General features: G+C 42.4%; 1 protein-coding gene across 1 annotated transcript in view; it reads left to right on the forward strand.

Annotated features, from left to right (window-relative positions):
• Positions 1 to 1,784: 1,784 nt before the first annotated feature.
• ADSS2 (adenylosuccinate synthase 2) overlaps positions 1,785 to 24,213 on the forward strand; it is a 40,313-nt gene continuing 17,884 nt past the window's right edge. Inside the window, exons 1-3 of the mRNA XM_037391614.1 lie at positions 1,785 to 2,090; positions 21,072 to 21,174; positions 23,652 to 23,720. Of these exons, the coding sequence (XP_037247511.1) occupies positions 1,923 to 2,090; positions 21,072 to 21,174; positions 23,652 to 23,720 (340 nt within the window). The 5' untranslated portion in view covers positions 1,785 to 1,922. The remainder of the gene's footprint in view (positions 2,091 to 21,071; positions 21,175 to 23,651; positions 23,721 to 24,213) is intronic.

Genomic DNA, 24,213 nt, shown 5'->3' on the forward strand with positions numbered 1-24,213 from the left:
AAGACTCTTTGGGAAGTGACGTTCCACTAGTATTGCATTGCTAGGACACTACAACAGGCTCAAATTTGTTTTGAGATTTGAGGAAATATTTGTATTGGCAATGGTGGGGTGTTAATATGATTCAGCTATACTGGAAAATCATATCCTGAAACATTAATCTAGACCATTGTTTGGGGAGTCATGAGATGATCGAGGGCCTCAGATGCGAGTGAACTAAAATTAAGTTTGCCATTGTGTCAGCAAGACGAGAAATTTGACTTTGGCAGCTCCTTGTGGCTTTTAGTGACTTCCCACCAGCTCTGTGCAGTGACACAGAAATCATGGCTGTGCTTTTTTTAGCACAATCAGACAAAAATATTAATACTATGGACTCAACAGAATCTTTAAGGAACTCTTGGCTCTTTGAAGTGTATACACACAATTGCCTCCTATCGTTTGCCACTACTCAACATCTTTGTACTGAACTACTTTGTCACAGCATCTCTTTGCACCGATGGTCAGGATTTAGGTATTTTAAGATTTTTTTTTTTAAAAATGTTCTCTGCCGACTTTGTATTTAATTTTCTGTTATGTATCTCCCTAGCTTTACAAGGCACAGTTAAACATTTCTCCAGTGGCTTTTACAGATCCTCAAAATCTTGGTCAAAGTAAAACCCGAAGGAGTGAAGAAACGTCTAGAATCAAACTCTGCAACTTACTAGACAGCTGCAGATTGTCACTGCTCTGTGACTCAGGTTTTTGAACAGCTGTCTTAGCAATAATTACATCATTCAGATTTATGTCTTTTTAATAGCTACTTTTAAAAAAATATCTTCCCCCAGGGGTGTTGATTCTGTGAAGCAGGAAAGAATGAAAACAACCACTGAGACATCAGCTCTACCTCTAAACCCTCAAGTATGCATGATGAAGGCATGTCTCTGCAATGGGTTTTTTCCATTTATTTGTTTTTCCCCTCATGAATAAGCTTGGGGCCATGTTCTGGTGTCTCTGGAGAAAATGGCCTCCTTCCTTTAGCCCCTGGTTCTGCAAACACGGATTTATATTCTTATCATTGTCAGCAAAAGGAGCTGCATAGGCAAAGCTACGATATACTGCAAGCACACGTTGGCAGGTTGGCACGTGTGACAGGAGCCACAGGTCATGCCTTGCCCACGGGAGATGTAACCTGAGGGGAAGCGGGGAGACACCCTGCACAGGGACCCGCAGGCTGGCTTCAGGAGAGCTGCGGGGACACCTGTAGCGCCTCAGGCCGTGGGCTGCTGCGTCCCAGAGAGCCAGCCCTGGGGAACGGTCACAGGGTCCGCCGCCACCGGACCCAAGGCCGCAGCTTGAGTCCCATTCCGAGCAGAGGCCAGACGCGAGGCACACAGGCCTCCCCTCACGGCTCCCCTCAGTGACCCTCGCCCCCTGCTCCACCTCCACACGCCGCAGGCGCCACCCAGAGCCGGTGGCGCCCGGTGGAGCGTCTCGGCCGCTCCTCCGCAGCCTCCCGGTGCCCGGGCCCCGGCCACGGGCCAAGCGGCCAGCACCCGGTCCTGTCACAGGTGCGGCCGCCGAAGGACTACGCTCCCCAGCATGCATCGCGCCCGGCTCCGCGCGGCGGCCTGCGCGGGAAAGGCCGCGCAGTATGCTGGGTAGTGTAGTCCGGGCTGTGAGGCGCGGGGGCGCGGCGCAGGGGCGAGGGCGGCAAGGGCCCGCCGGGAGCGGCGGCGGTCCCGGTGTTCCGCGGGGGAGCGGGGCGGGGTTGCCCCTGAGGGCAAGGGGTCTGCCCGGCGGGGAAGGCCGCGCTGGCGGGGCCGGTAGGCGGCGGCACCTGGACGCGGCAGCACCGCCCGCCCGGGAGGAGGCGGAGGCGGAGGGAGAGGAGCCCCCGCGCGCTGCCGCATGTGCCCGGAGCGGAGCCGGAGCGGGCAGCGCGAGCCATGGCGGAGCATGGCGCCCCGGCGCCCGCCATCCCCAACGGCGAGTGCATCGCCCGCCGCCCCGGCAACAAGGTGACCGTCGTGCTGGGGGCCCAGTGGGGCGACGAAGGGAAAGGCAAGGTGGTGGACCTGCTGGCGCAGGACGCCGACATCGTCTGCAGGTGCCAGGTGAGGAAGGCGAGCCGGGGCGCGGGGGAGGCCGCGGGTGTCACCTTGAGGCGGGCGGCCCCGCCGCCCGCTCGTTCTCTCCCCGCTTCTCCGCCGAGCGCCCGCCGCCGCGCAGGGCTGGGCGCCCGCTCCGCTCCGCGGGGGAGGCGGCGGGGCTGCCGCCGCGCAGGGCGGGCTGCGGGGCAGCGAAGCCCCCCCCGGCGGGGCAGGAGCCCCCGGCCAGCGCCCCGCCGCCGGGCTCTGCAACCCTCCCGCGCCTCCTTTGTCCCCGTCCCGGCGCCGGGGCGGGGAGGAGGAAGGCGCCCTCGCCGCCGAGAGCCGGCCTCCGGCAGCGGGAATGCGCCCGGGGTCGCGTCCTCCCCCTCAGGGCCGCCACGGCCGCGGTCTTTGTCTGGGGGGCGCCGGGCAGGGGCCGCGCTGGGCGCCCCCCGCAGCACCGGTGCCGGGCCGGACCCCGCGGCGGCGGCGTGGCCTGAACCCCGCCTGCGCGCTGCTCGGCCCCGCGGGGGTGCGGGCCCGGCCGAAACCGGCGGCGCGCGTGAGGGCATGCCTGCGGGCCGCAGCGGCGCGGTGCTCTGCAGCTCAAACTCGCTTTTAAAGGCTCGCCTGCCCTTGCTTCGGGATCGTTCTTGTGTCAATGAAATCCCACCTTTGTTTTTTTTTTTTAAAATTATTATTCTCTGTTCTGGAGGCCTTATTCCAGCAAAAAAAAGTGCGGCTAGCCTGCAGGCACATTACTCTTAAATGCCTAGGTTAAAACAACCCACGTCTGAGGAGGTGTTTTTCTTAACATTTCTAGTGTCGTCATTCTGTAGAGCACAACATCATGAACTACAGCTATGTACGGTTTTTTCTTGCATGAACTACAACCATGTACGTTTTTTTCTTGAAGTTAGGAGAGACTGCAGTGTAAAATGCCTACAGCACATGCAGACTTCGTGTAAGTGTTGTTATCTGTATGCTTTTGTTGAATGCACAAATTAAAGTTGCTGTTGGGTGTTTTGGAAGAGCGTACCATTTCCCAAAGAGTGCAAATGCTGTATTATCTAACAAAAACTGCACATAAAGCTGGTGTCAGTTGCAAGCCAGTCAGTTGCAAAGCTGACAAATCAAAAACTTGAACTTCAGAGACTTGGATTTTGAAGCAAACATGTTCTTAAATAGCTGTTTTTGCAGATGAATTACTTTTCCCCATGTATCTTTTTTTTTAAAAAAAGTAATAAAATCTGATGTGGTGCTGTGGCATGGTTGCCTGGCTTTGTGGGTTATAGAACATGGTGACTCAGTTTGTTCTTTACAGCTTTGTTCTGGAAACTTTGAAGGGCATCTAGGTGAGAGTGAGCCTGTTTAATGCTAAGACTTTTTGGTGGAGAGGGAGAGGCAGACAGGGATTTTTTGTGTGCATGTGTTTTAATGTATTTGTTACTTCTTTTGAATCAGCTGGGTAGAGGATCAAGAAAAGGAAAAAAATATGATGTTACCTCAGGCTTGAATTGCATGGCCAGTTCTGCCATTTCTAACAGCATGTTGCTTCTGCTGAAGGAAGGAGTTCATCTGTCTTCCCTTTCCTGTTGATGGCTGTGCTGTGTGGGTCTCCTCCCATGCTCTGACTCTGGCACTTCAACACTTCTGTAGGTTGATTTAAATCACCAGAATGGCAGGGAACTATTTTTCGTTGGATTTACCTTCTAACCATTTTAATAAATAAACCTGAATTTTATTGGCTCAGAGGACCTTGATGAACAGAGGAGCCCAGAACAGAGTAAGCACAAAGAACAGTCTCTCAGAATGAGGGGGGAAAATAGGAATATTCTCTTTCAGTGGTACTGAGCTGTAAAACCATCTCACTGTGTTTGCAAGCATATTCTTGATGTTTTTGTTACTGCTGGTAAATTAGAGTATGACCCTTCCGCTGGGAAGAAAGGTTGTTACACACTTAATCAGCTGCTTGCTAATACCAGCTTTCTGTAATTGGAGCTTCTGATTCTTATTTCACCATTATACTCTTATTCATTCTAGGATGGTTCTTTCTGTTCGTCATGCCACAGAGCTGCTAGAATGCCTGTGGATGAGATCAAATATTTCTAGCGTGTTCTTGTGAAAAATTTATTAGTACAACTGTTTTCTTGGAGGACTTGGGAAGCTGTAGTAGCAGGTCTAAGGTGTTGTGGAAACTTGCGTTATATTGCAGCGAAACACTATAGTGTGGCTTTCATATCCTTGGTTCTGTGCAGATGCAGAGCGTAAAAATGATGCTGTCCCAGAAGCAGGAACTATCACTTTTTTTGCATTGGCTGTAAAGACATTGCAAGAAATTGTACTCAAATTTATGGCCATACCTACTTGCCTTCTAGGTAGCAGGTGACTACATACAACTAATGACTTCAGTCACTTGTTGGACTAGCTGACTGGCATCTGGAATGAGATGCATACCTAGGTATAATTAGCTGAACGAGTGTGTTAGAAAATAAGTTGTATTATGGCTCTACTTTTTCTAGATAACTGCCCTCCAAAATATTTTATCTTGGGTCTAGAGGTTTTTTGAAAGGAAGAAGCCCTGTGCTCAGAGCAAGGGAATGCTATTTTCTTTTCAGGAGACAGATTCACATTTATCAGAAGTAGTAGTATGGTTTCAAAAACAACTGTTTGAAGAGACTAAAACTAAAATACATCCATGGGCTGCGTGTATGTAGTTGCTAATGCATGAGGAGACTGCTAGTACAGAGGGTTCAGTCGCAGTTAATGCAAATATATCTACATGACAGGCAGACTATGTACTTGTTCTTCTGTTAAATTTGAATTGGTCTTCATTTACATCTAGGAGGTATCTGGTAAAATTATACTATTGATAAAACAAATGCATTGGTGAAACTTTTGCACTTAAACCTACATCTGGTTTTCAGTGGCTTACAGAGCAAAGTCTGTTTACCTGCTATTACATAAATCATAGTCCAGACAGTAAAACAGAGCAAGAATTGGTTTGAGATTCAGGAGTAGTTGCCAGAAAAACTGTGTTTTTGTGGGTTTTGATTGACGTGGCTTCCTCTTAGTAAGCAGCTAGCCTCGCTGCCATCAAACCTGGCAATTTTTAGAAGTATACATTGCTTTTTTGTCAATTCCACAGGTAATGGAAAGTTAAAGGAGAACATTTCTTGTTCTGAATATGGGATTTTCTACCACTGCAGAATGCAAGCAAATTGGGGAATTTAATTACCAGTGTTAAATTTGTTAGTGGATATGGAATGGCAAAGTAATGCAAGCAAATTATTTTAGGTAATAATTTTATCAAAATAAATACAGTACCAAAATACACTGTGTATCTCTTCTGTTAATGCTACCCCTTCCACCCAATCTACCAGTGTATGCAATACAGCAAAAAAAAAAAGTAATGTCTGCACTGCGTGATTCTGTTCTCATTGACTCATTTATCACCAGATTTTTGGTCACTTCCTGTTCTTACTATTGGAGGTAGCTGACTTATTCAGAGCATGTAATTCACATGGGTGAATAAGATTTCTTAAGTCTTGAAATGATTTTTAAGCCATGCTCCCTGTACTAAAGAATCCTATTTTTCTGCTTCTTCAGTTCTGTTGCACATCTTGTTACTACTTCAAAACAGAATTGCAGCTTCTTACCACATCTTCTCACCCGATTTCAGTGTGGTCTGCTGGTGACTTCCCATCGCCGCGCTGCCTGCTGTGGGGCACGTGGTTGTACTCCTGAACCGCTAAGGTCTGCTAATTGCAGCGTGTGGATTCATCATACTCCCTTTTCCTCTTCTTGCCCCCAAACAACAGTGTGTACAGTGATGCCACTGCTGATCACTTGATGTGTGGCAGTTGTAGTGCAGTAGTTGGTACAGAAGTGTTCAGTGTGCTGATTCTTGGGGTTAAGCAGTTAAAATTGATCAGCTGATAACTGCCCAAGTCAGACTAAGGCTGCTAATACCTCTAGTACTCTGTATATAGCCACTTTTTTTTATTATTTAAACTGGAATTTTCTTATCTTCCATCCACCAAGCTCACTTTTTTTCTTTTTCTAAATATTCTCTTTTGAAAATGGGTTTCAGTCAAGAGCCTTTGCAGGCCATGCAGAATTACGAAGAGCAGAATCAGTAGCTGATTTTTTTTAGCTGATTAGACATTCGATAGGTGAGGTCTAGCTAGAGCTCTAATTTTTTTTTTTTAAGTGCTGGGTGCACTTTTGGACCTTGTTGTGGTTGGCAGCATGCCAATAATGTGCTCTGGTGAGGAAAGGGAGGTCAGTAAAATGAGTTCTTTGGCCTGCCCCATCAGTGGGTCATATGCTTTGCAGGCATGCTTTAGAGCATCACTGACAGGTGATCTCTTGTTATTGTAAACAATCACACAATGTCTGAATTATTTCAAACAGAAAAACAGTTGAAATCTGATTTTTCCAGTGCATAAAGGTTATACCATTAACAAAGGAGATCTTAATAGTACCAAAGAACAAGTTACACCTTGATCTACTACTGGCTTATTATTGTTCTTTCAGTGTTACTGTTACTACAAAAGCTTACTGTGGTTGTTTGGTTAAGATGCAGTACCCTATAGCAGCTTATTCAGATTGCAAATATTTTTTTTATTTCTACTGTACAACCTCACGCATTTGGAAGATGTTCTCTGTAAATATTCCCAAAGTCACTTTTTGTTTTTCATCTCCTTAAATATTCTTGTGAAATGTAGCAAACATTGGGTGGGGTTTTGTGCACTGAAGTGATGTAGTGCTGGGTCAGTCTGTGCCTTCAACATTTTTCTTGTTCCTTATCTGACTGCCTCACTTGATCTCTTTTTTAGGGATAGATTGGTCTTTATTCTGGACTTGGATAATGAATCCCGTTCCTTACCTAATGTATGCAGCCATTGCAACAGTATAGGTTGCGCAGATTAGGTGAAACTGAGGCAAAACCAGCACTAAAGAGTTTTTCCAAATATTGTCTCTCAATAGCAGTTCCACAGAGCAAGTTCTGGCATACAGAGAAATGTATGGATATTTTTTTTTTTTTGAGATTAATAGATTTAAGTAAAGTTAGTTTTCTTCTATTTGTTAGGAGAAAACAGATGAATGTGTAAAACATGATGTGTTTATTCTGTTATATGCTGTCCCAGACTATGCTCTTGATCTTGTTCTGGTGCAACAGTTCTTGTAGTACATGTTAACAAATTTCTGAAGTCTAGCCAAAATTCTAGAAACTTTTATGAAGTGTGTAGCGTGATGGCTCCTTTAGCTAGGTTTAGATCTTACAAACATGAATGGATTGTCAAGGAAGATTACTGCTAGCTGCTGGATGTTGTTTACGCTTAAATCCAGGAGTGGGTTATACAGTAGAGTTTGTTAGCTGCTTGAGTGGGGAGAAAGCAAGAAACTAATCACAAAATCTGGATATGAGAGAATAAATTCATTATCAAAACCTTGATTATTTTTAAAAATTATTTCTTTAAAGGGGGATGCTTTGTAATTTGAAGTTCAAAATTGATTTTTGGCAATATGTATTGAAATAAGAAGCAAATAGCCTAGTAATTGCAGAGCTGTATCTAGTTAGGGTGTACCACGGGGGTTCAGAGATATCTCTTCACTAGACTGATAAACTTTTCAGAAGTGTGTTCAGCTTTCCTAGGATCTGATTGTGGCAAGAAGGAGCCTTTCTTAACATTTTCTGTAAGTAATGGTAGTATCCAACTTTCTTGATGTATTTTTGACTTTTCATCTAAGAGTTAAAAGGAAATGTTTACAGCCATATGATGCCAAAGCAACATTGACTTGCTTCTTGCCCAACTTGGCAGTCACTTGTATAGCTAGCTTAGAAACAACAGTGGTTGCCCTGAGCTAAAAATGAATGCTGGAATGTAGTAGCAATAAAAGTAAACTGTAGAAAAAATTATGCACACACACATCTGATGGGGAGAGTTGAAAGGATTGTATGGCTTCTTCCTTAATGTAGCATGAGATAACATCTCTTTAAACTAGACAACTAATTTCTATTCTAGAGGATGTAACTTGAAAGACTTCTTTGCTCTACCCTGAGGCATCGTATTTTTGAGATAGACAACTTGGCATGATCACGTCGTAAGAAAAGGCATGATTGTCATTGTCGACTTTTCGGGTAGATAGTTCTCTTAAATGCATATGTCAGTATTTCAGAGCTGCTTTAAATACTTTTGTATTCACTATCAGTATAGAGAGCCATTCACAACATGCTTTGAGTAGTAATTTCAGTCTAATTTCCTAATGAATCTTTTTTTTTCCCCATGCACCTCCTCTGTTAGGTAAAGTTGCAGTAATGTGGACCAGTCTCAGCAGTTATGGGAGTGCTGCTGTAGGTGAGGCATCAGGGTTTGAACTGCTGTCTTGTATTGATGTGTTCAAAAAAGATTTAACTGTTCTGGATATTATATTAACCTCTAGTTTACCCTTGACTAATGAAGATACGCTGTGGAAATAAAATGCCTCCTTTCAATGTACATAAATCTAAAATGGAGAAAGATACACTGTTGTTCCTCCATCTTAGTTTCAAATGCATTGTATTTTTTATGCCTTCCTGCAGTGATCTCTTGGTTGCACGTTATACTTAGATATGTACACATGCCTTATACTTAAGCGTACACTTCCTTGGCTAGCACACATAGCACACATTTATTCTTGCTCTTTGTGCTCTATACAAATGTTTTAAAAAGTAGAGAATGTCTTGCTGTCCTTTTTTTTTTTTTTTTTTTTTTTGTAACGAGTCGTCATATTTTTGCTTTCAGTTTATGAACAAACAACTCTGCTTTCCTTTTTGGTTTTGCTGATTATTCAAGTTGGTACATTAATGTTTTGTATTAGACTGTTTGCACTTTTTTCTAAAAAGGGAAAAAAAAAAAAGGGAAAACCCCAAAGTTTGAAGCTTTTTTTTAAGAGTGAGGGTCTTTTCAGTTGGTGATGGATATATTAAGTGTCTACCTTTTTCCTGGAGGAGTCCCATGTGCCAGGAAAATGGAAGAACTGCAAATCCTTCTCCCTTAAGCTGGGAGGACAAGCAGTCTAGACCTTTGCATACTTTTCAGGTAAATCGGTGAGATTGGCTGCAAAGCCAGAAGCATGGAACTTTTCTAAGAAAACTCACCAGAGGAAGAAGTTCTGGTACAGGATTTCTGTATAAGCATTTGAGTATGACTTTGTATAATTTTCAGAGTCTTTTTGGAAAATGAGATTCCATGCTTCCTCAATTGTTGACTTTACTTGGCTTCAGATGAGGTCTTAAGTTAGCAGGCATTGCATATAAAACATACTGGAGCTTGGAACTCCTAGTTTGATTTTCTTTTTTTTTTTCTAATTTTAAATTTTTATGTCCTTGTTAAACATTAATATTGTTGAAGTATATTTATGGAAAGCCAAATAAGTTATTGTTAAATAAATTAACTACTTAAGGAACATTCTGGGTGTACCTTTATATTTAGCAGAACCCAAACGAAAACCCTAGGTGGTGGTTATTTCAACCTCAGCGTTTTGTTAGCTGAGTTTTGGTTGTGGCTGGTTAAGCACTGTAAACCTTAATTCAGCAAGAAAATACTCTTTATCTAACAAGAGCATCCCTCTTTAATCCTCGACAATAAAGATCATGATGCAAACAGGTTGGTGAAGTCATCAATTAGGCTTTCTGAAGACAGGCATAAGCCATTACTATTTTGTCGAGTGAACTTCATTAAATTATCAAGATTCTGCCATAACTCCAAAAAAGATTGGTTCTTACTTGTCCAGTGAATCAGCTGAATACACAAATGTTGCCTGAGGGCTCTTGACTAGTACAGCAATGCAGTTCCAGAAGAAAAATTGCTATTTAATATTATTATGAGTGCTCCTTTTCCTTGCTTTATACACAATTTGAAAGCTGCTCTGCATGGACAGAATGTAACAAGCTACAGAGCTCTTGTGCTGCTGGAAGGTTCAAAGTGAGACAGCTTGTCTTGCTTCAAGGTTGTTCATACATTCTTTTGAGTTTACCAGTTTGGCTCCAGAATACATCTTTATAAGAGTTACACTTCTCAAAATTGTTTCAGTCTTCAGACCTATAAGAAAAAAAATAATCGTAGCGCTGTCAGGTACTTGCATTAATATTGTTGCTAGTTCTATCCAATTCCTTACCTAAAATACTTTAGCTTTTAAATACTTTAACTGCCAGCTATAGAATGCAAGAGAAAATAAGCCATTTTGCATGGATGGGGGAAGTGCTGAAATTACATACCTTAAATTACTGTAGATGTCCTATTAGAAATACTGATCAGTCAATATGTTTAAAATCTAATCCTCTTTGATACTATTGATTAGCCTTCAGTGTGTTTTCCAGTGCTGCTGTTGCAACCATGGTGTAGTATTGTGGTAACTGGTGTGCTTGTGTCACCTGTGTGGGTGTGTTTGTGCTAGGTGTTGCCTTCCAGTGCTTTGGTAGCGTTTTTTGGCTAGTAGGAGTCACTTATTTGATTTATTGAAATTTCAAGCTTGTTCCCAGTAAAACATCAGCTAGCAGATAATTTCTTTCCTTTCAAATTAATGTTTTCAAGCACTTGAAACTATTGCAAAAAGGGTGTTTCCTAAGAATATTTATCAATACTTGCAGATGCCTTTGCTGTCTTATGCCCCCTCTGTGTGTGTGTAACTGATTCTGTTCACGTTTGCCAGGATAGGTTGTTCTAGAATAGTTATCTTATTCTGTGTGTAGTAATGACCGACCTATCTGAATTGAATATATGGATACAGATTCTTGGGTGTGGTGCTTACACCGAGAAGGATTTTTAGGCCACTTAATCTTCTTTAGCATGCTGAAGACACCACCCCACCCCCTACCCCCCTTTTCTTTTTGTTCGCTGTTACAAAAAAAATCGTCTCTGTGCAGTTAACCACTGTAAAAGGCATATTTCAAAAGTGGTATTTCATAGGGAATGTTTTTTTGGAATGAGGCTTCTAGAAAGGGGGTGAGTATGTTAAAGGGGGTTTTGTTTCCAGGACTGCTGTCATTCTAACAGTACTTCTGTGATAATTTGTCTATTAGTATGTACCTTTGTGTCAGAGTCCTGTATGCTTAGCTGTTCTACATGTTTAATAGCTTGGATATTTCAAGATTACCAGCTAGTGGTCAGGGGTCATATGCTTTTTCAAGGAAGTGATTGAAACATACCCCACAAAATGGGAATAATGGCTTTTAAAAAAGCTAATGCATTTAGTTGTCTTACAAAAACAGGTATTGCTTGAAGTATTATAGATTGGGTAATGATCTTATGCCTGATCCTAATTTCTTTGTTCCACTTAATGACTTAAAATACTCTAAAATAATAGTATAATTTAATATTGTCAGGATCATGAAAGGAGAAAAAAGCTACTGTGTCTTACTAGGATTTTAAATTGTTCATCCATCAGAACATCAAGCTAAAAAGTCCCTAAGCTAAGTCCATATACTGATAGCTCCAACCCCCTGCCATGGGCAGGGACACCTGCCACTAGCCCAGGTTGCTCCCAGCCCTGTCCAGCCTGGCCTTGGACACTGCCAGGGATGGGGCATCCACAGCCGCTCTGGGCAGTGTGAGGTGCTCCTCACCACCCTCACAGTAAAGAATTTCTTCTGAGTATCTAATCTAAATCTACCCACTTTCTGTTTAAAGCCATTCTCCGATACCACATACCCTTGTAAAAATTCCCTCTCCAGCTTTCTTGTCCTCCCTGTTAGGTACTGGGGGGCTGTTATAAGGTGTCCCTGGAGGCTTCTCTTCTCCAGGCTGAACACCCCCAGCTCCCTGAACCTGCCTTCACAGGAGAGGTGCTGCAGCTTTGTGGCCATCTTTGTGGTCATCTTTGTGGCCTCCTCTGGACTCCAGCAGGTCCATGTCCTTTTTGCATTGGGACACACAACATAGGTTCATGCTTGTTGTTCATGATGACTTTCACACTTTGATTCCAATGCAACAGGCACCCGCTTTTGAGCTGGATATGTGCAGAAGTTTTAATAAAAAAACCCAACAAACCAACCAAACCCAACCCAACCCAAGAAAACCCTCAACAAGTTAACAACTCTTTAAATAAAGAGTACTAAGAAACTTCCATGGTTGAGGTGTCTTTTGGTTTGTTTTTGCATCAAAGCTATGATTAAAGCAGCTCTCTAAGATGACTAGTTTCATAATACCACAAATGATTTGAACTGGTGTTGTTGGGGAAGAAAATAGGTGTTTTGTTCTCACCACTTCGAGCAAGCTCATGTTTTTCCCTGTTATCAGCAGTAATGTTCAGTGTCACCTGGTGGCAGTTAGTCCTTCAGCATTGCTGGCAGCAGTGTAGGCAGCAGCTGGTAATCTGAAAACTGGAGACTGGATCCAAGCATGAAACCGACCACCCTAACTTTGGTGTGTGGTTTCAAAGTTTTGAGTGACAACAGTGGGCCTAGGTATTGACTACAAGGCAAAATCAAAAGTTAAAGAAGGACAACACTGTATTACTTTGTATTATGAAGTTCATGCTCCTGGCGGTTGAAGAGTTGGGGAAATTCATTTAGAGGCACAATCACAGAACAGTCAGGGTTGGAAGGGACCTCTGGAGATCATCTAGTCCAACCCCCTGCTAAAGCAGGGTCTCCTCGGTCAGGTTGCACAGTCGCATCCAGGTGGGTTCTGAATGTCTCCAGAGAAGGAGACTGCACAGCCTCTCTGGGCAGCCTGTGACAGCGCTCTGGCACCCTCACAGTAAATTAGATTTTCCTCATATTCAGATGGATCTTCTTGTGTTGCAGTTTGTGCATGTCACCCCTTGTCCTGTCACTTGGCACTATTGAAAAGAGCTTGGTCCTATCCTCCTGACACTCACCCTTGAGATATTTGTAGACATTGATAAGATCCCTTCTCAGTCTTCTCCAGGCTGAACAGGCGCAGCTCCCTCAGCCTCTCCTCATGAGGCAGATGCTCCAGGCCCCTCATCACCTCCGTAGCCCTCCGCCGGACCCTGCCCAGCAGTTCCCAGTCTCCCTTGACCTGGGGAGCCCAGCCCTGGACACGACGCCCCAGGTGTGGCCTCCCCAGGGCAGAGCCGAGGGGCAGGATCACCTCCCTGCCCCTGCTGGCCACGCTCCCCCTCACGCACCCCGGGGTCCCGCTGGCCCCTTGGCCACCAGGGCTCACTGCTGGCTCACGGGCAACTTGCTGCCCACCAGAACCCCCAGGTCCCCTCCGCAGAGCTGCCCCCCAGCAGGTCAGCCCCAGCCCGTACCGGTGCGTGGGGCTGCTCCTCCCCAGGGGCAGGACCCTGCTCTTGCCTGTGCTGAACCCCACGAGGTTCCTCTCCGCCAGCTCTCCAGCCTGCCCAGGCCTCGCTGAAGGGCGGCGCAGCCTTCGGGTGTATCGGCCGCTCCCCCCGGCTTCGTGTCACCTGCCCACGTGCTGAGGGCACGCTCTGTCCCCGCGTCCCGGTCACTGATGGGCAAGTTGAACAGGACCGGACCCAGCACTGACCCCTGGGGAACACTGTGGGCCACAGGCCTCCAGCTGGACCCTGCGCCGCTGGTCACAACCCTCCGGGCTCTGCCCTTCAGCCCGGTCTCAGTCCACCTCGCTGTCCCCTCATACAGCCCATGCTGCCTGAGCTTACCTACGAGGATGTTATGGGAGACAGTGTCAAGAGCCTTGCTGAGGTCAGGGTAGGCACCATCCACTGCTCTCCTCTCATCTGCCCAACCAGTCCTGCCATCATAGAAGGCTTTTAGGTTGGTCCAGCATGGTTTCCTCTTGGTGAACCCATGTTAACTCTTCCTGATGACCTTCTTTTCCTCCACATGCTTAGAGATGACCTCCAGGATGAGCTGTTCCATCACCTTTCCAGGGATGCTGGGGAGGCTGACCAGCCTGTAGTTTCCTGGGTCCTCCTTCTTGCCCTTTTTGAAGCTTGCATTGACACCGGCTTCCCTCCAGTCCACAGGCACCTGTCTTGTTCTCCATGACCTTTCAAAGATGATGGAGGGTGTCTCAGCAAAAACATCTGCCCGTTCCCTCAGCACTCGGGGGTGCATCCCATTGGGGCCCGTGGATTTATGGTGTCAGGTTTGCTGAAGTGACCTCTAACCCGAACCTCCTAGACCAGGGGGAAGTGTTCCTTTCTCCAGACTCCTCTCTTGCCTCCAGGGTCTGGGAAACCAGAGGATTGGCCATGGCAGCAAGGACCAAAGTAAAGGTGTTGTTCAGTAACTCCACCTTCCCTGTATCCGTCGTCACAAGGGCACCCACCTCATTCAGCAGCAAGCCCATATTTTCCATAGTCATCCTTTTCCTACTGATGTACTTGAAGAAGCCCTTCTTGTCCTTGCCCTCCCTCACCAGATTTAACTCCAGATGGATCTTAGTCTTCCTTACTGCCCCCTTGCATGTTCTGACAACACTCCTATGTTCTTTCTGAGTGGCCTGTCTCTTTTTCCATGTCCCATAAACTCCCTTCTGAGTTTTGCCAGAAGCTCCTGCTCATCCATGCAGGCCTCCTGCCCCCTTTGCTTGATTTCTTACTCATGGGGATGCACCGATCTTGAGCTTGGAGGAAGTGATGCTTGAGTATTAGTCTTGGTTGGACTCCCCTGCCTTCTAGAGCCCTAACCCATGGGATTCCTCCAAGTAGGGCCTTAAAGAAGGCGTTTAACATTGTAATTTGGTAAAGCTCTGGGCTGCTGAAAGGGCTGATCCTTTGGTCACCGAAGAATCCTTAGGGAGAAAATGGGGAACTAACTGTTCCAAATACTGTGTTGAAAGATATGAGGAGAAAAAATAGTGCAAGGAAAGGAGAAAGGACAAACTGAATGCTTTTAACTTTTTAAAATTTACCTCAAAATACAGTGCTAAGAAGATTGCTGACTTCTGAAAACCCAATTTTGGAAACCTCAGAGGATGCTAAAACTGCAGTGCTGTGCCTTGATAGAAATGCACAGAGGGATGGTGCTATACCTAAGGAAAGTATGCTTGAGACCTCAGAAGCACAAGTTTGTGCTAGCTTCTGGATGGGAGTACAGTGTGGTGTTGCTGGTTCTTACTGCTCCAAGGGAGGCTGCTTTATTGCTAGATGGAGAATCTGGTTTATGTTCTGTTCTGTAGCAAGGCATGTGCTTATTTTTCCTATGTGCTGTTTTCTGTGATGAAATGAGCCCAAGTCAGCAAGCTGGTTTCTAATGTAAAGAAAACCTAAAGAGAAATTGTTTGGCTTTTTTTTTCTTCTTTTTTTTTTTTTTTTTTTCCTAAATAGCATGCTTTCTTCTAAGTGAGCCTTATTAGAAATTTAGGGAGAAAATAATTTATATTCTTACCTAAATAGCCTGGTAATAACCAAATCTAGAGAGATATTTCAGTATCAAATAAGCAAAAGTTAAGCATTATGCATATTAAATTTATGAAGTGCTTGGTCTCTGGTGTAAAATTAACAAGAACAGTTTTTTTTTTCCTAACAATTTCCAACAATATACTTCCAGTTCACAGTATTTGAATGGTAGGTGATGCAGACTTTTGGGCAATAAACACCTGGTTTTCTGTTGTTTGTTGTCTGACTTTGTCTTCTTGGTATGTTTCAGGGATGATGCTGTACTAAAAAAATTTTCAGGTAACTAGCAGATACCTTTTGGTATGACTTCCAGAACAAAAAGAAAGTAAAAGATGTTGGGATAGTCTAGAGTGTCTGTTGAAATGGGAAGCTCATGGCATGTAAGGATTCTGCTGTGTGTATCCAAACTTGAAGGACATGCGCAGGCATATACTTAAGTATGCAAAAAGCAATTTATCTTCGCTGTGGTAAATACATGTATAAGAAAATAATATACACAGGTTTTGGTAATATAAATATCAGAATTACTTTTCAGTGATTAATGTTTAGAGTGTTATGAATTTTTAATTATTTTTAAAGTTACATTTTTTCTTAAGAGCTGTTTGGTAGGAGGTTTGGGCAGGAGAGGGGAAAAAGGTTCTTAAATGACTGTTAAGAGAGGCAGTCTTCAAAATTTTGATTCTGCTGTTCTGGCAGATCTGAGGGTTGACAATGCTGTATCTGATATTGTAACAACTTGTGAGATGCAGCAGTGAAAGACTTTTACAGAAATGTTTTTAGGAAGCAATTAAGGAAACAAGTGGGTGTTTGTGTGTGTGTTTTGGTTTTTTTTCTTGATAATATGTAAGACAAGTGGGGTTAGAAGACTTTTAAAACAGCTGTATCAGAGCATGGAAACCATAGAAGCAGAGGGAGTGAACAGAAAACTTCATGAAGAAGGTTCAGTAGGTTTGTGTTTAGCAGGTACTTGGACCTTGAAAGCTCTCTTCTGGTCCTGCCTTACAGCCGTCTACACTGAACTGATTTTTATTGTCTTCCGCAAGTTTAATGTACCTAAAAATTGCTAAAAGGCTCTTTCTTTTATTTTTTTTCCCCTCTCCTTAAAAGGGCTTTCCTGCTTGTCTTTTGCATTAGGTATTTGTTGTTTGCTGTATTTCATAAAGCCTCTTCAGGATAATTTTGGAACTAAATATTGCATTGCAATACCAAGCGAGTAAAGTCTTGAGTGTGTTAGATATTCCTATGTCATGCTACTTTGTCTTATTGATTACCTTTCCTCTTAAATTTGTTTTGTTTTTTTGGGGTTTTTTTAATCTGCATGATACTACTTTGGCAAAGCCAGCTTTGCCTTGGCTGCCTGACCTCCTTCACAGCCTGCATTCTGACTTCTGGAGGGGCTTCCTCTGCTGCTGTTCTGCAGAATGGAAAGAAAGCATCCCAGTGAAGAAGCTCTTTGTTCAGAGTGCCACTGGTGCCGCCTTGTACCTCTCGTGTAGGAAGTCATCTTTTCCCCACCTCAGTCCTTTGCAATCCATCTATTTGTAGCTGTATCCAGAATTGCCTTGCCCTAGTGTGTTGGCCATGGCACACTTCTTGGCTCAGTTGAAGGAAATCTTGCGGTTGTGCAGGGAGAAAGGGAAAAGGAGCCACTGCTACATGCACATGGTGTAGTCTAGACTGAGCAGGAGAATCTTTTGGTCTTGCTGCGCACTTGGCCTGTTTATTTGTGTTGGCCCAAGGTAGGTGTTTCAGTTTTCACGTGGCTGGGAGAGAACTCCTGTAGCTTGGGTACCTAGAAGGTTACCGAGATATGGTAGACTGATTACTGTATTTAGTTAACTAGGGAGTACTGCCAACCTCAAGAAACGACTTGTATATCTTAATTTCCCTCTGGCAAAAGCTTTATACAATGTATTGAAGATCATTTGAGCATGAACTTTGTTTAACTACTAGTGAAAAGAAATTCCACAGTTAGTTCTCCATTAATAATGTTTAAACATTTGAATCAAAGCAGTGTTAGCTTGAATGACCTAACTGGTCCCATTTGGTTTAGTGTGATGAGGGAGGAGGAGTGAGAAATCCAGATGGAAAGTACCAAAGCCAGGAGTGACTTCATCAGTTTATGCCTTGAATTATGCCCAGAAGCAATAGTTGCCTACATGAGGAATATCTTGGCATTACCGTCAATTTCTGGACGAGGAAAAAACCCCAAACCCCACAAACCAAACTCAGACCCCATAACTTAACAACCAGCCACCTCTTCGCCCCAGCACCATGAGAACTCTGAGTTCAGGTTTCTGTAATTACAGTTGTTTACCAAACCTGTGTTGTGCAATGTCTGAGCACACAACATGTGTACACTTCACTGCTAGTTCACTGTAAGTGTACGGTGTGAACCATTCTTTTAATGTATTACAATTCCTAACTGTGTAACTATACACTTGCACTTCTGCACTTGGGGTAGAGGTTACCTGTAAATCAACAGCAGAATTTTGAAAACTGAATTAGTGAGATGTTGTTGTTTTAATGCTGTCCTAAAATACAGTTTGAAATTAAAAATATTTTTCAGTTGACATCCAAAACAGGGGGTGGGGACTGACCTAACGTTCTACCAGACTACTTCTATCAGTAGCACTTTTGGGACTGAATCTTTTCATGTCATAGGCATCATAATAATAAAAACAACTAAATTCTGAGATTCAAATTTAGGCCTCATCTGTAAAGAAGCATTTGGAAACTTTGGTATTATTATGGCCCTAGAGTCTGTTCAGATGGTGATTCATCACATGTAATGTCAAGTTTTCTACTTCAGTCTCTAGCAAAATCCCTTGAAGTATAACTACTCACAGTAAACATGCAGAAGTATATTTAACTAGCTTGCTTCTAGATAAAGTATGAGCAGTGCTGTATGTGTAGTTCAAGGTTTAAAAGGTAAAATGCCATTTTCATTCTGTCAGCCACGGGGTATTTTTCAGTGAGCACAGAGCCAACACAACTCAGCAGTGCAAGGGGAAATCTTTGTGATTTGGTGACACCACCAAAAACCAGCAGCTATGTTCTCATGATTAACAGTGTGAGCGTGCATGCTGTACACCTTACTCAAGCAGATGCGACTGCTGAACTTCAGGTTAGCATGTCTGAACGGCACCAGTAGCTTGGCAGACTTTAAGAGACTAAGAATTTATTGTTAATCATGATTTAATGTCTACAGTGGCCAATTTTTCTTTCTCTTTATTTGATGTTCATGACACTAGAAAAAAAAATTAAATAAATTGAGAAGCAAAACAAGAAAGTAAATCATCCAGTTAGTAGAGGATTTGAAATGAATAGTCATGTACTAATCTTATTGTTGCTTATGGGTTAGTCCAGTTTGTTTATGCTGCAGTGGGAGAGTTTTGACTTGTCTTCCCATTTGTAAATTACTACTACCTCAGTACTTCACTGTTGTACTTAGACCTACTTACTGAATCTTAAAGCACTTCAGTGTTCATGTTTGTATAGACTGGTATTACCAGTGGATCTAACAGAAAGGAATGACTTGAAGGAATCTGATGAGGATGAAGGTAACTACCACTTTCAGCAGATGCACTTGCCTGTAAATGCTACTTTAGTACATAACTCTTCTTTCTTCCCCAAGAAAGGTTTTGCTTAGATTCTCAAACAGTGAATAGAAACCCAATGTCTTTTCTTACTAAAAAAAGCTTGTATGTATGTAACTTAGTAGTTCTTGGAATATTATCTAGTTGCAGAGTAACTTGCAGTAGCTCAGGACTGTCAGCATTGCATTTCAGAAATAGTTGTAAATGATCTACCTGGTAAAGTAGTTAACATCCTTTTAAATCAAAGATACAACTGTAGAGTTGGTAGATGGCTAAACAGTTGTTCTTAACAGCTGCTGTTGAGTAGGAGGGTTAGAGGGGAGGAGGAGGAGGAAGGTTATTCCTGAAGTATTATTTTCTTGAAAGAATAAACTTGAAAAGCTTGCTTTATTTATGCAATCAATATGTTTCATGTGTTGTGAATTGAAAATTTGGCATTCTCTGATTAAGTCAGATCGTTTTCAGTGAAAACCATCTGCATGCGGAAATTTTAAAACTTTTGTCAGGGTACTATTCAGTACATGGAAAGACTCTACATTGTATTACTAAATCAGTTAAGCTTTACTTCAATTTGGACATTTCCCTTGTGTGAAGGTTTATTAGTCTTCCCTCTGTTGCCAGAGGAGGTGGAATGGCTGTAAGTCCTCAAATAAATAATGCTGAAATCACAAGGATTTTCCTTGCTAACTTCACTGAGATTAGGCTTTTACCTGTGTTTTTGTATACTGGCACAAATGTTTGATATGTGTGAATATTCTTTATTTGTAATGTCAGATATGTGGCTGTATATATTGCATTCATGCTTGGTAAGTGTTGTAGAAGTGGTGAGCAGCTGTTGAGTCCCTTGCTTAGAAAAGATCTTTGTGCTACATTATTCTGAAATATTTCAGATTTGTAATTCCATAATTAGTATTTGATACAGGTTCTTTTTTCTTCTTCTGTTCATGTAGTGCCTTTCTTCCATTTGTCTTGTGCTGAAAGAAGGCTTAGATTAGAAGTCTTAAGGTTTTCCTTCTATGAAGCAGTTTGTTTGGTGCAAGGTGTCTGCGAAGGATGCTCCTGTAGTTATGACAAACAGAACCATATTTTATGTAACCTTGTCTTGCACAAATGCCTTGGTCACAAGAGAGTGTAAGCTTATTTTCAAAAGTACAACAAACGAGAATTGGGGATATTTGGTAACTATTTTGTAATCTTTTTAGCTTCGTAAGCCTATCTTGACCCTCTTTAGGACTTGGTCACAGGCTTCTTTTTGTATTTTGGACATATTTCACAGTTTAACAAATCTCTTAATACTCTCTTTGTGGTAATGAAAAAAGCTAGAAATGTGAAATGTTATTTTGATGTAAATAGTTTCTGGTAACTTATGAAAACCGGAATCATCTTAGTTCCCTCTAGATTCACTCTTTAACAGCATGTTTCAGATACAAATGACTTGCTATTACAGACCTTTCTTACTGCTGAGGAGGTATAGAATGAGCAAGTTAACTTTGCTGTTTATTGTTCATAGAAAACCACTCGAAAGGCTGAACCCAAAATTCAGAACAACAAACTTTCATGTTGCCAAACAGCTAGACTTGTCTTTCCCAATAACTACATGGTTTTATATACTCAAGTTTAACTGGTGGGTGTTTTTTTTTTCTTTGCCAAGGTTGCAGTTCCACTTTGAATACTTACTCTCCATAACTGCAATAGGAAACTAGTAAAACTGATGATGGCTTTTAGAAATGTTTGTATGTTCTAGAATATTTATGCTCCTGTCTAGTAATTTTTAGAACATTTTAATCTTATTCCAAGTTTTTGTACCTTTGGTGAACCAAAATACTGTCCAAAGTCTATGTGACATACAGTACTGATGTTGAAATTGTTGGGTTTGACAAAACAAGTTTGGCTGATTTCCTGGGAGAAGGAGATCTCTGAAAGATCGTTCTTCAGCAACAGAAATCAAAGCTGCAGAACTGGAGCTGGAACCAGTTTATTCCATCTCTATACCGTGTGTTCATTTGTCCTTAGTATCAAAAACTATTAACTTTTTTTTTTCTCCCCACCCCCCCAGGGAGGCAATAATGCAGGGCATACAGTTGTTGTGGATTCTGTGGAGTATGACTTTCATCTTCTGCCAAGTGGGATCATCAATCCAAAAGTCACTGCATTCATTGGTAAGTGGGACATCTCTAAAAGATAGACAATACTGTAGTGACAGACTTCTGACATTGAAAAAACAAAATATATCTGAAGACATACAGGATCAGGATTTTTCTTCCTCAAATTCTCACAGGCCTGCACTGCTCTACTATCTTCTTACTGTTTTCTTAACTCAGTTGTGAAGTTTGTGTCATAAAGGTTTCTTTTATTGTCTTGGATAGTTCATCTTTGTTCTTACCTGTCCTATCAGTGCGAACAGCTAGCTGCTCAGCTTGTCTTCATTCTCCCAATCCCTCTTGTTTTTTCTACGGATCATTTCTTTTATTCTCAGAATGCCTCCTCTCTGTTATAATCTTCAGCCCTGCTAAGTAGCTACCAGTACTTTTTGAAACATATATTTTTCCTTCCTTTTCCATTGGATTGTGAAATGAATGCTGACTCCAAAAGACTTCTGCACTATACAGTTCTTACCAAGAAGTCCTCTCAGGAGAGTACATTAGGTGGTTTAGGGCAGTGGCAGTGCTATGTCAGGATCTGTGATTTGTTTACTTCCTGAAAGGGGGTTTAGATTGTCCTGTCTGTTGTCCCTACAAGCCTACTTACCCTCCTCCCTCTCTTGGAATCTTGTTTGCAATCTTATGTTTTTTTTCTTTGGATTGCTTCTGTGACCAGCCTACTTAATAATGCTGTGTAGCCCTGAAAATTTCCTTCTAAAAATGAAGGTAAATATAAAACATGTCCACACAGCGTTATAACTATGCATGTACTTGTGTGCTGTTCCACAAGCATGACCGACCGATCAGCACTTTTCATCCTGCTTTTCTGATACCCAGAACTCCTGCCCCTGACTTAGTGGGCTTCTCCAAATCAGGACTTCATTGCCCTGCTCTTCCCGTCACTTCTTCCTGGATATGTGACTGCTCTGAGCCTGTAGTCTTGCCTCTCAGCTTGGTTACATGTGCCAAGACAAGACAAATGGTCATTGACACGTTTACTAAGTGTAGCAGCTAAAGAGCTTGCTAGTTACTTGATTCATAAACAGTGCTTGCTGAATTCTTGGGTCCAGCTTGTAGTGACTCTATGCTTGCAGTCAGCATTAACTCTTTACTTGATGGAAATTGGTGGTTAATTGCCTCTTTTCTGCTGTTATGTTGTGTCTTAGAGTGGGATAGTTTTGGGTCAACTTGCCCTGCCTAATACTTCTACAGAAGTTGAGCCAGTGAGTGTGGGAATAGATTCCCTATGATGAAGGGGAGGTTGGGATGTTAACTGCTTCTAGTTTTGAGGGCTGTGGCTAATACTACTTCTGTTCTCTCTTGATGTGTTAGTGTATTATGTTTCTTTAAAAGGTCATTGCTTAAAAACAGTAAAAAAGGATGCCCATTTGCCATGTTTTGTTTGGTGAACTCGGAACTGAGTAGGAAAGTTACCATCCTTTAAAAATACAGTGGGCAGGAGAGGGCTTTTTACAAATTCTCTTTCTCTGTAGCTGCCATCTCTTGGTCTTATCTGTTCTGAAGTTTGTTCTAGGTTCTTTTAGGTCTGCCTTGTGTTCAAAAACTTTTTTGGGGAAAAAATAATTATCTGGCTTAGGATTCTACTGAAAAGGTTTATAGATTGAGTGGGGTGAGGGGGTAGGCCAAGGGCAAAATGATTGGAGTGTTATGATAGATTATTACTATTGATTAGGACTGTACTGTGAAGGTTATAGTGAAGAAGTCTTTTGTATTTTGGTGTTTGGAATGCTTTTATTTATGTGAAATTAGGGGATACGCAAATAGTTCCAGATGTCAGGTCCCTCGATTCTTTAGCTAGATGTTATCATGCCAGTAGCTTTGGATGTACTGATTTACTGAGTTTGGTATGACCTTAAGATGGTTCAGTTTTGTGATACGAAACTGCTCCTTAGGTAATCAGTGATGCCAGTTAATTGCATGAGCTAGTAGTCATCTTCTGAGCAATGTGACAGCTGTAGGAAAGTGAGCTTGCTTTTGATAGAGCTTTCCCCCCCCCCCCTTTTTTTTTTTTGCTAGTCTCTCTCAGCTCTATATACAGAATATTCTTGTCTATTTACAGCAGAAGAGTGCCTGAGGGGATGCTGGTGTTTATAACGATGATAGAAGTGTGCTATGCTTTTAAAAAACAATAGGGTTATTAAAATGAAGTACAAAGAGGGAAGTTAATTTTAAGCACCAGGAAGAGGAAGTTGCATTCCAGACTGTTCCACAGTGCTGTTACTGTTTGTGCTGATCTAAATGGAAAGTTTGTTGAGTTTAGTAAAAAGATTCAATGCATGTAGTTAGAAATACATACTTTAGGTGTAAATTAGTCTTTTACAGACAAATTCCTAAGAATAAAAATTGCAGTGTCTTTAAAGTTTAAAAATTTAAATAAAATATTCTGCATACAAAACAAGAAGTGTCTTTGAATTGTTTGGAATATTTTTTTCCATGCCTAACATAATTAACTTTTATGTAATGGTTTTCTTCAGGAAATGGCGTTGTAATTCATTTGCCAGGACTCTTTGAAGAAGCTGAAAAAAACTTAAAGAAAGGAAAAGGTGAGAAAATTTTAAGATACTACTCTTAAAATAGTTCGTGGCACCCACCTCAGAAGATTTAGATAGAGGATGCCTTTGTAGCAGTTACATACAATGTGTTTTTCCAGAAATCCATTTAGCTGCTGGTTTCTGACAGGAGTCTCACTAGAAGTCCCAGGGCCCTCATGGGAAGACAGACAAAAGGAGTCCCTACAGTTTCAGAAGACATGTTCTAAATATGAAGACAACATGTTCTAAATATGAATTATCTGCAGACATTTTTCTTTGCTTGAAGTAGTGAATTTAAGAAGTTAAACAATTTGTTGAAGTGTGTTATCTGCTCATAGTCGTCTCACCTCTTAGAATATTAGTGTACAGTTTGATATGCGTTAATGTAAACAAATGCTGTGGTAATCACTTCTTGATTCTGAACTCAGTTTTTGGATACTATCTGTTATGTCTGGCCATACTTGGCAGCAGTCTACTATAAGTGAGGTAAAGCAGTGGTCTAGGT

This window comes from Falco rusticolus, chromosome 6, assembly GCF_015220075.1.
Source record: "Falco rusticolus isolate bFalRus1 chromosome 6, bFalRus1.pri, whole genome shotgun sequence".
In the NCBI taxonomy this organism is placed as follows: Eukaryota; Metazoa; Chordata; class Aves; order Falconiformes; family Falconidae; genus Falco; species Falco rusticolus.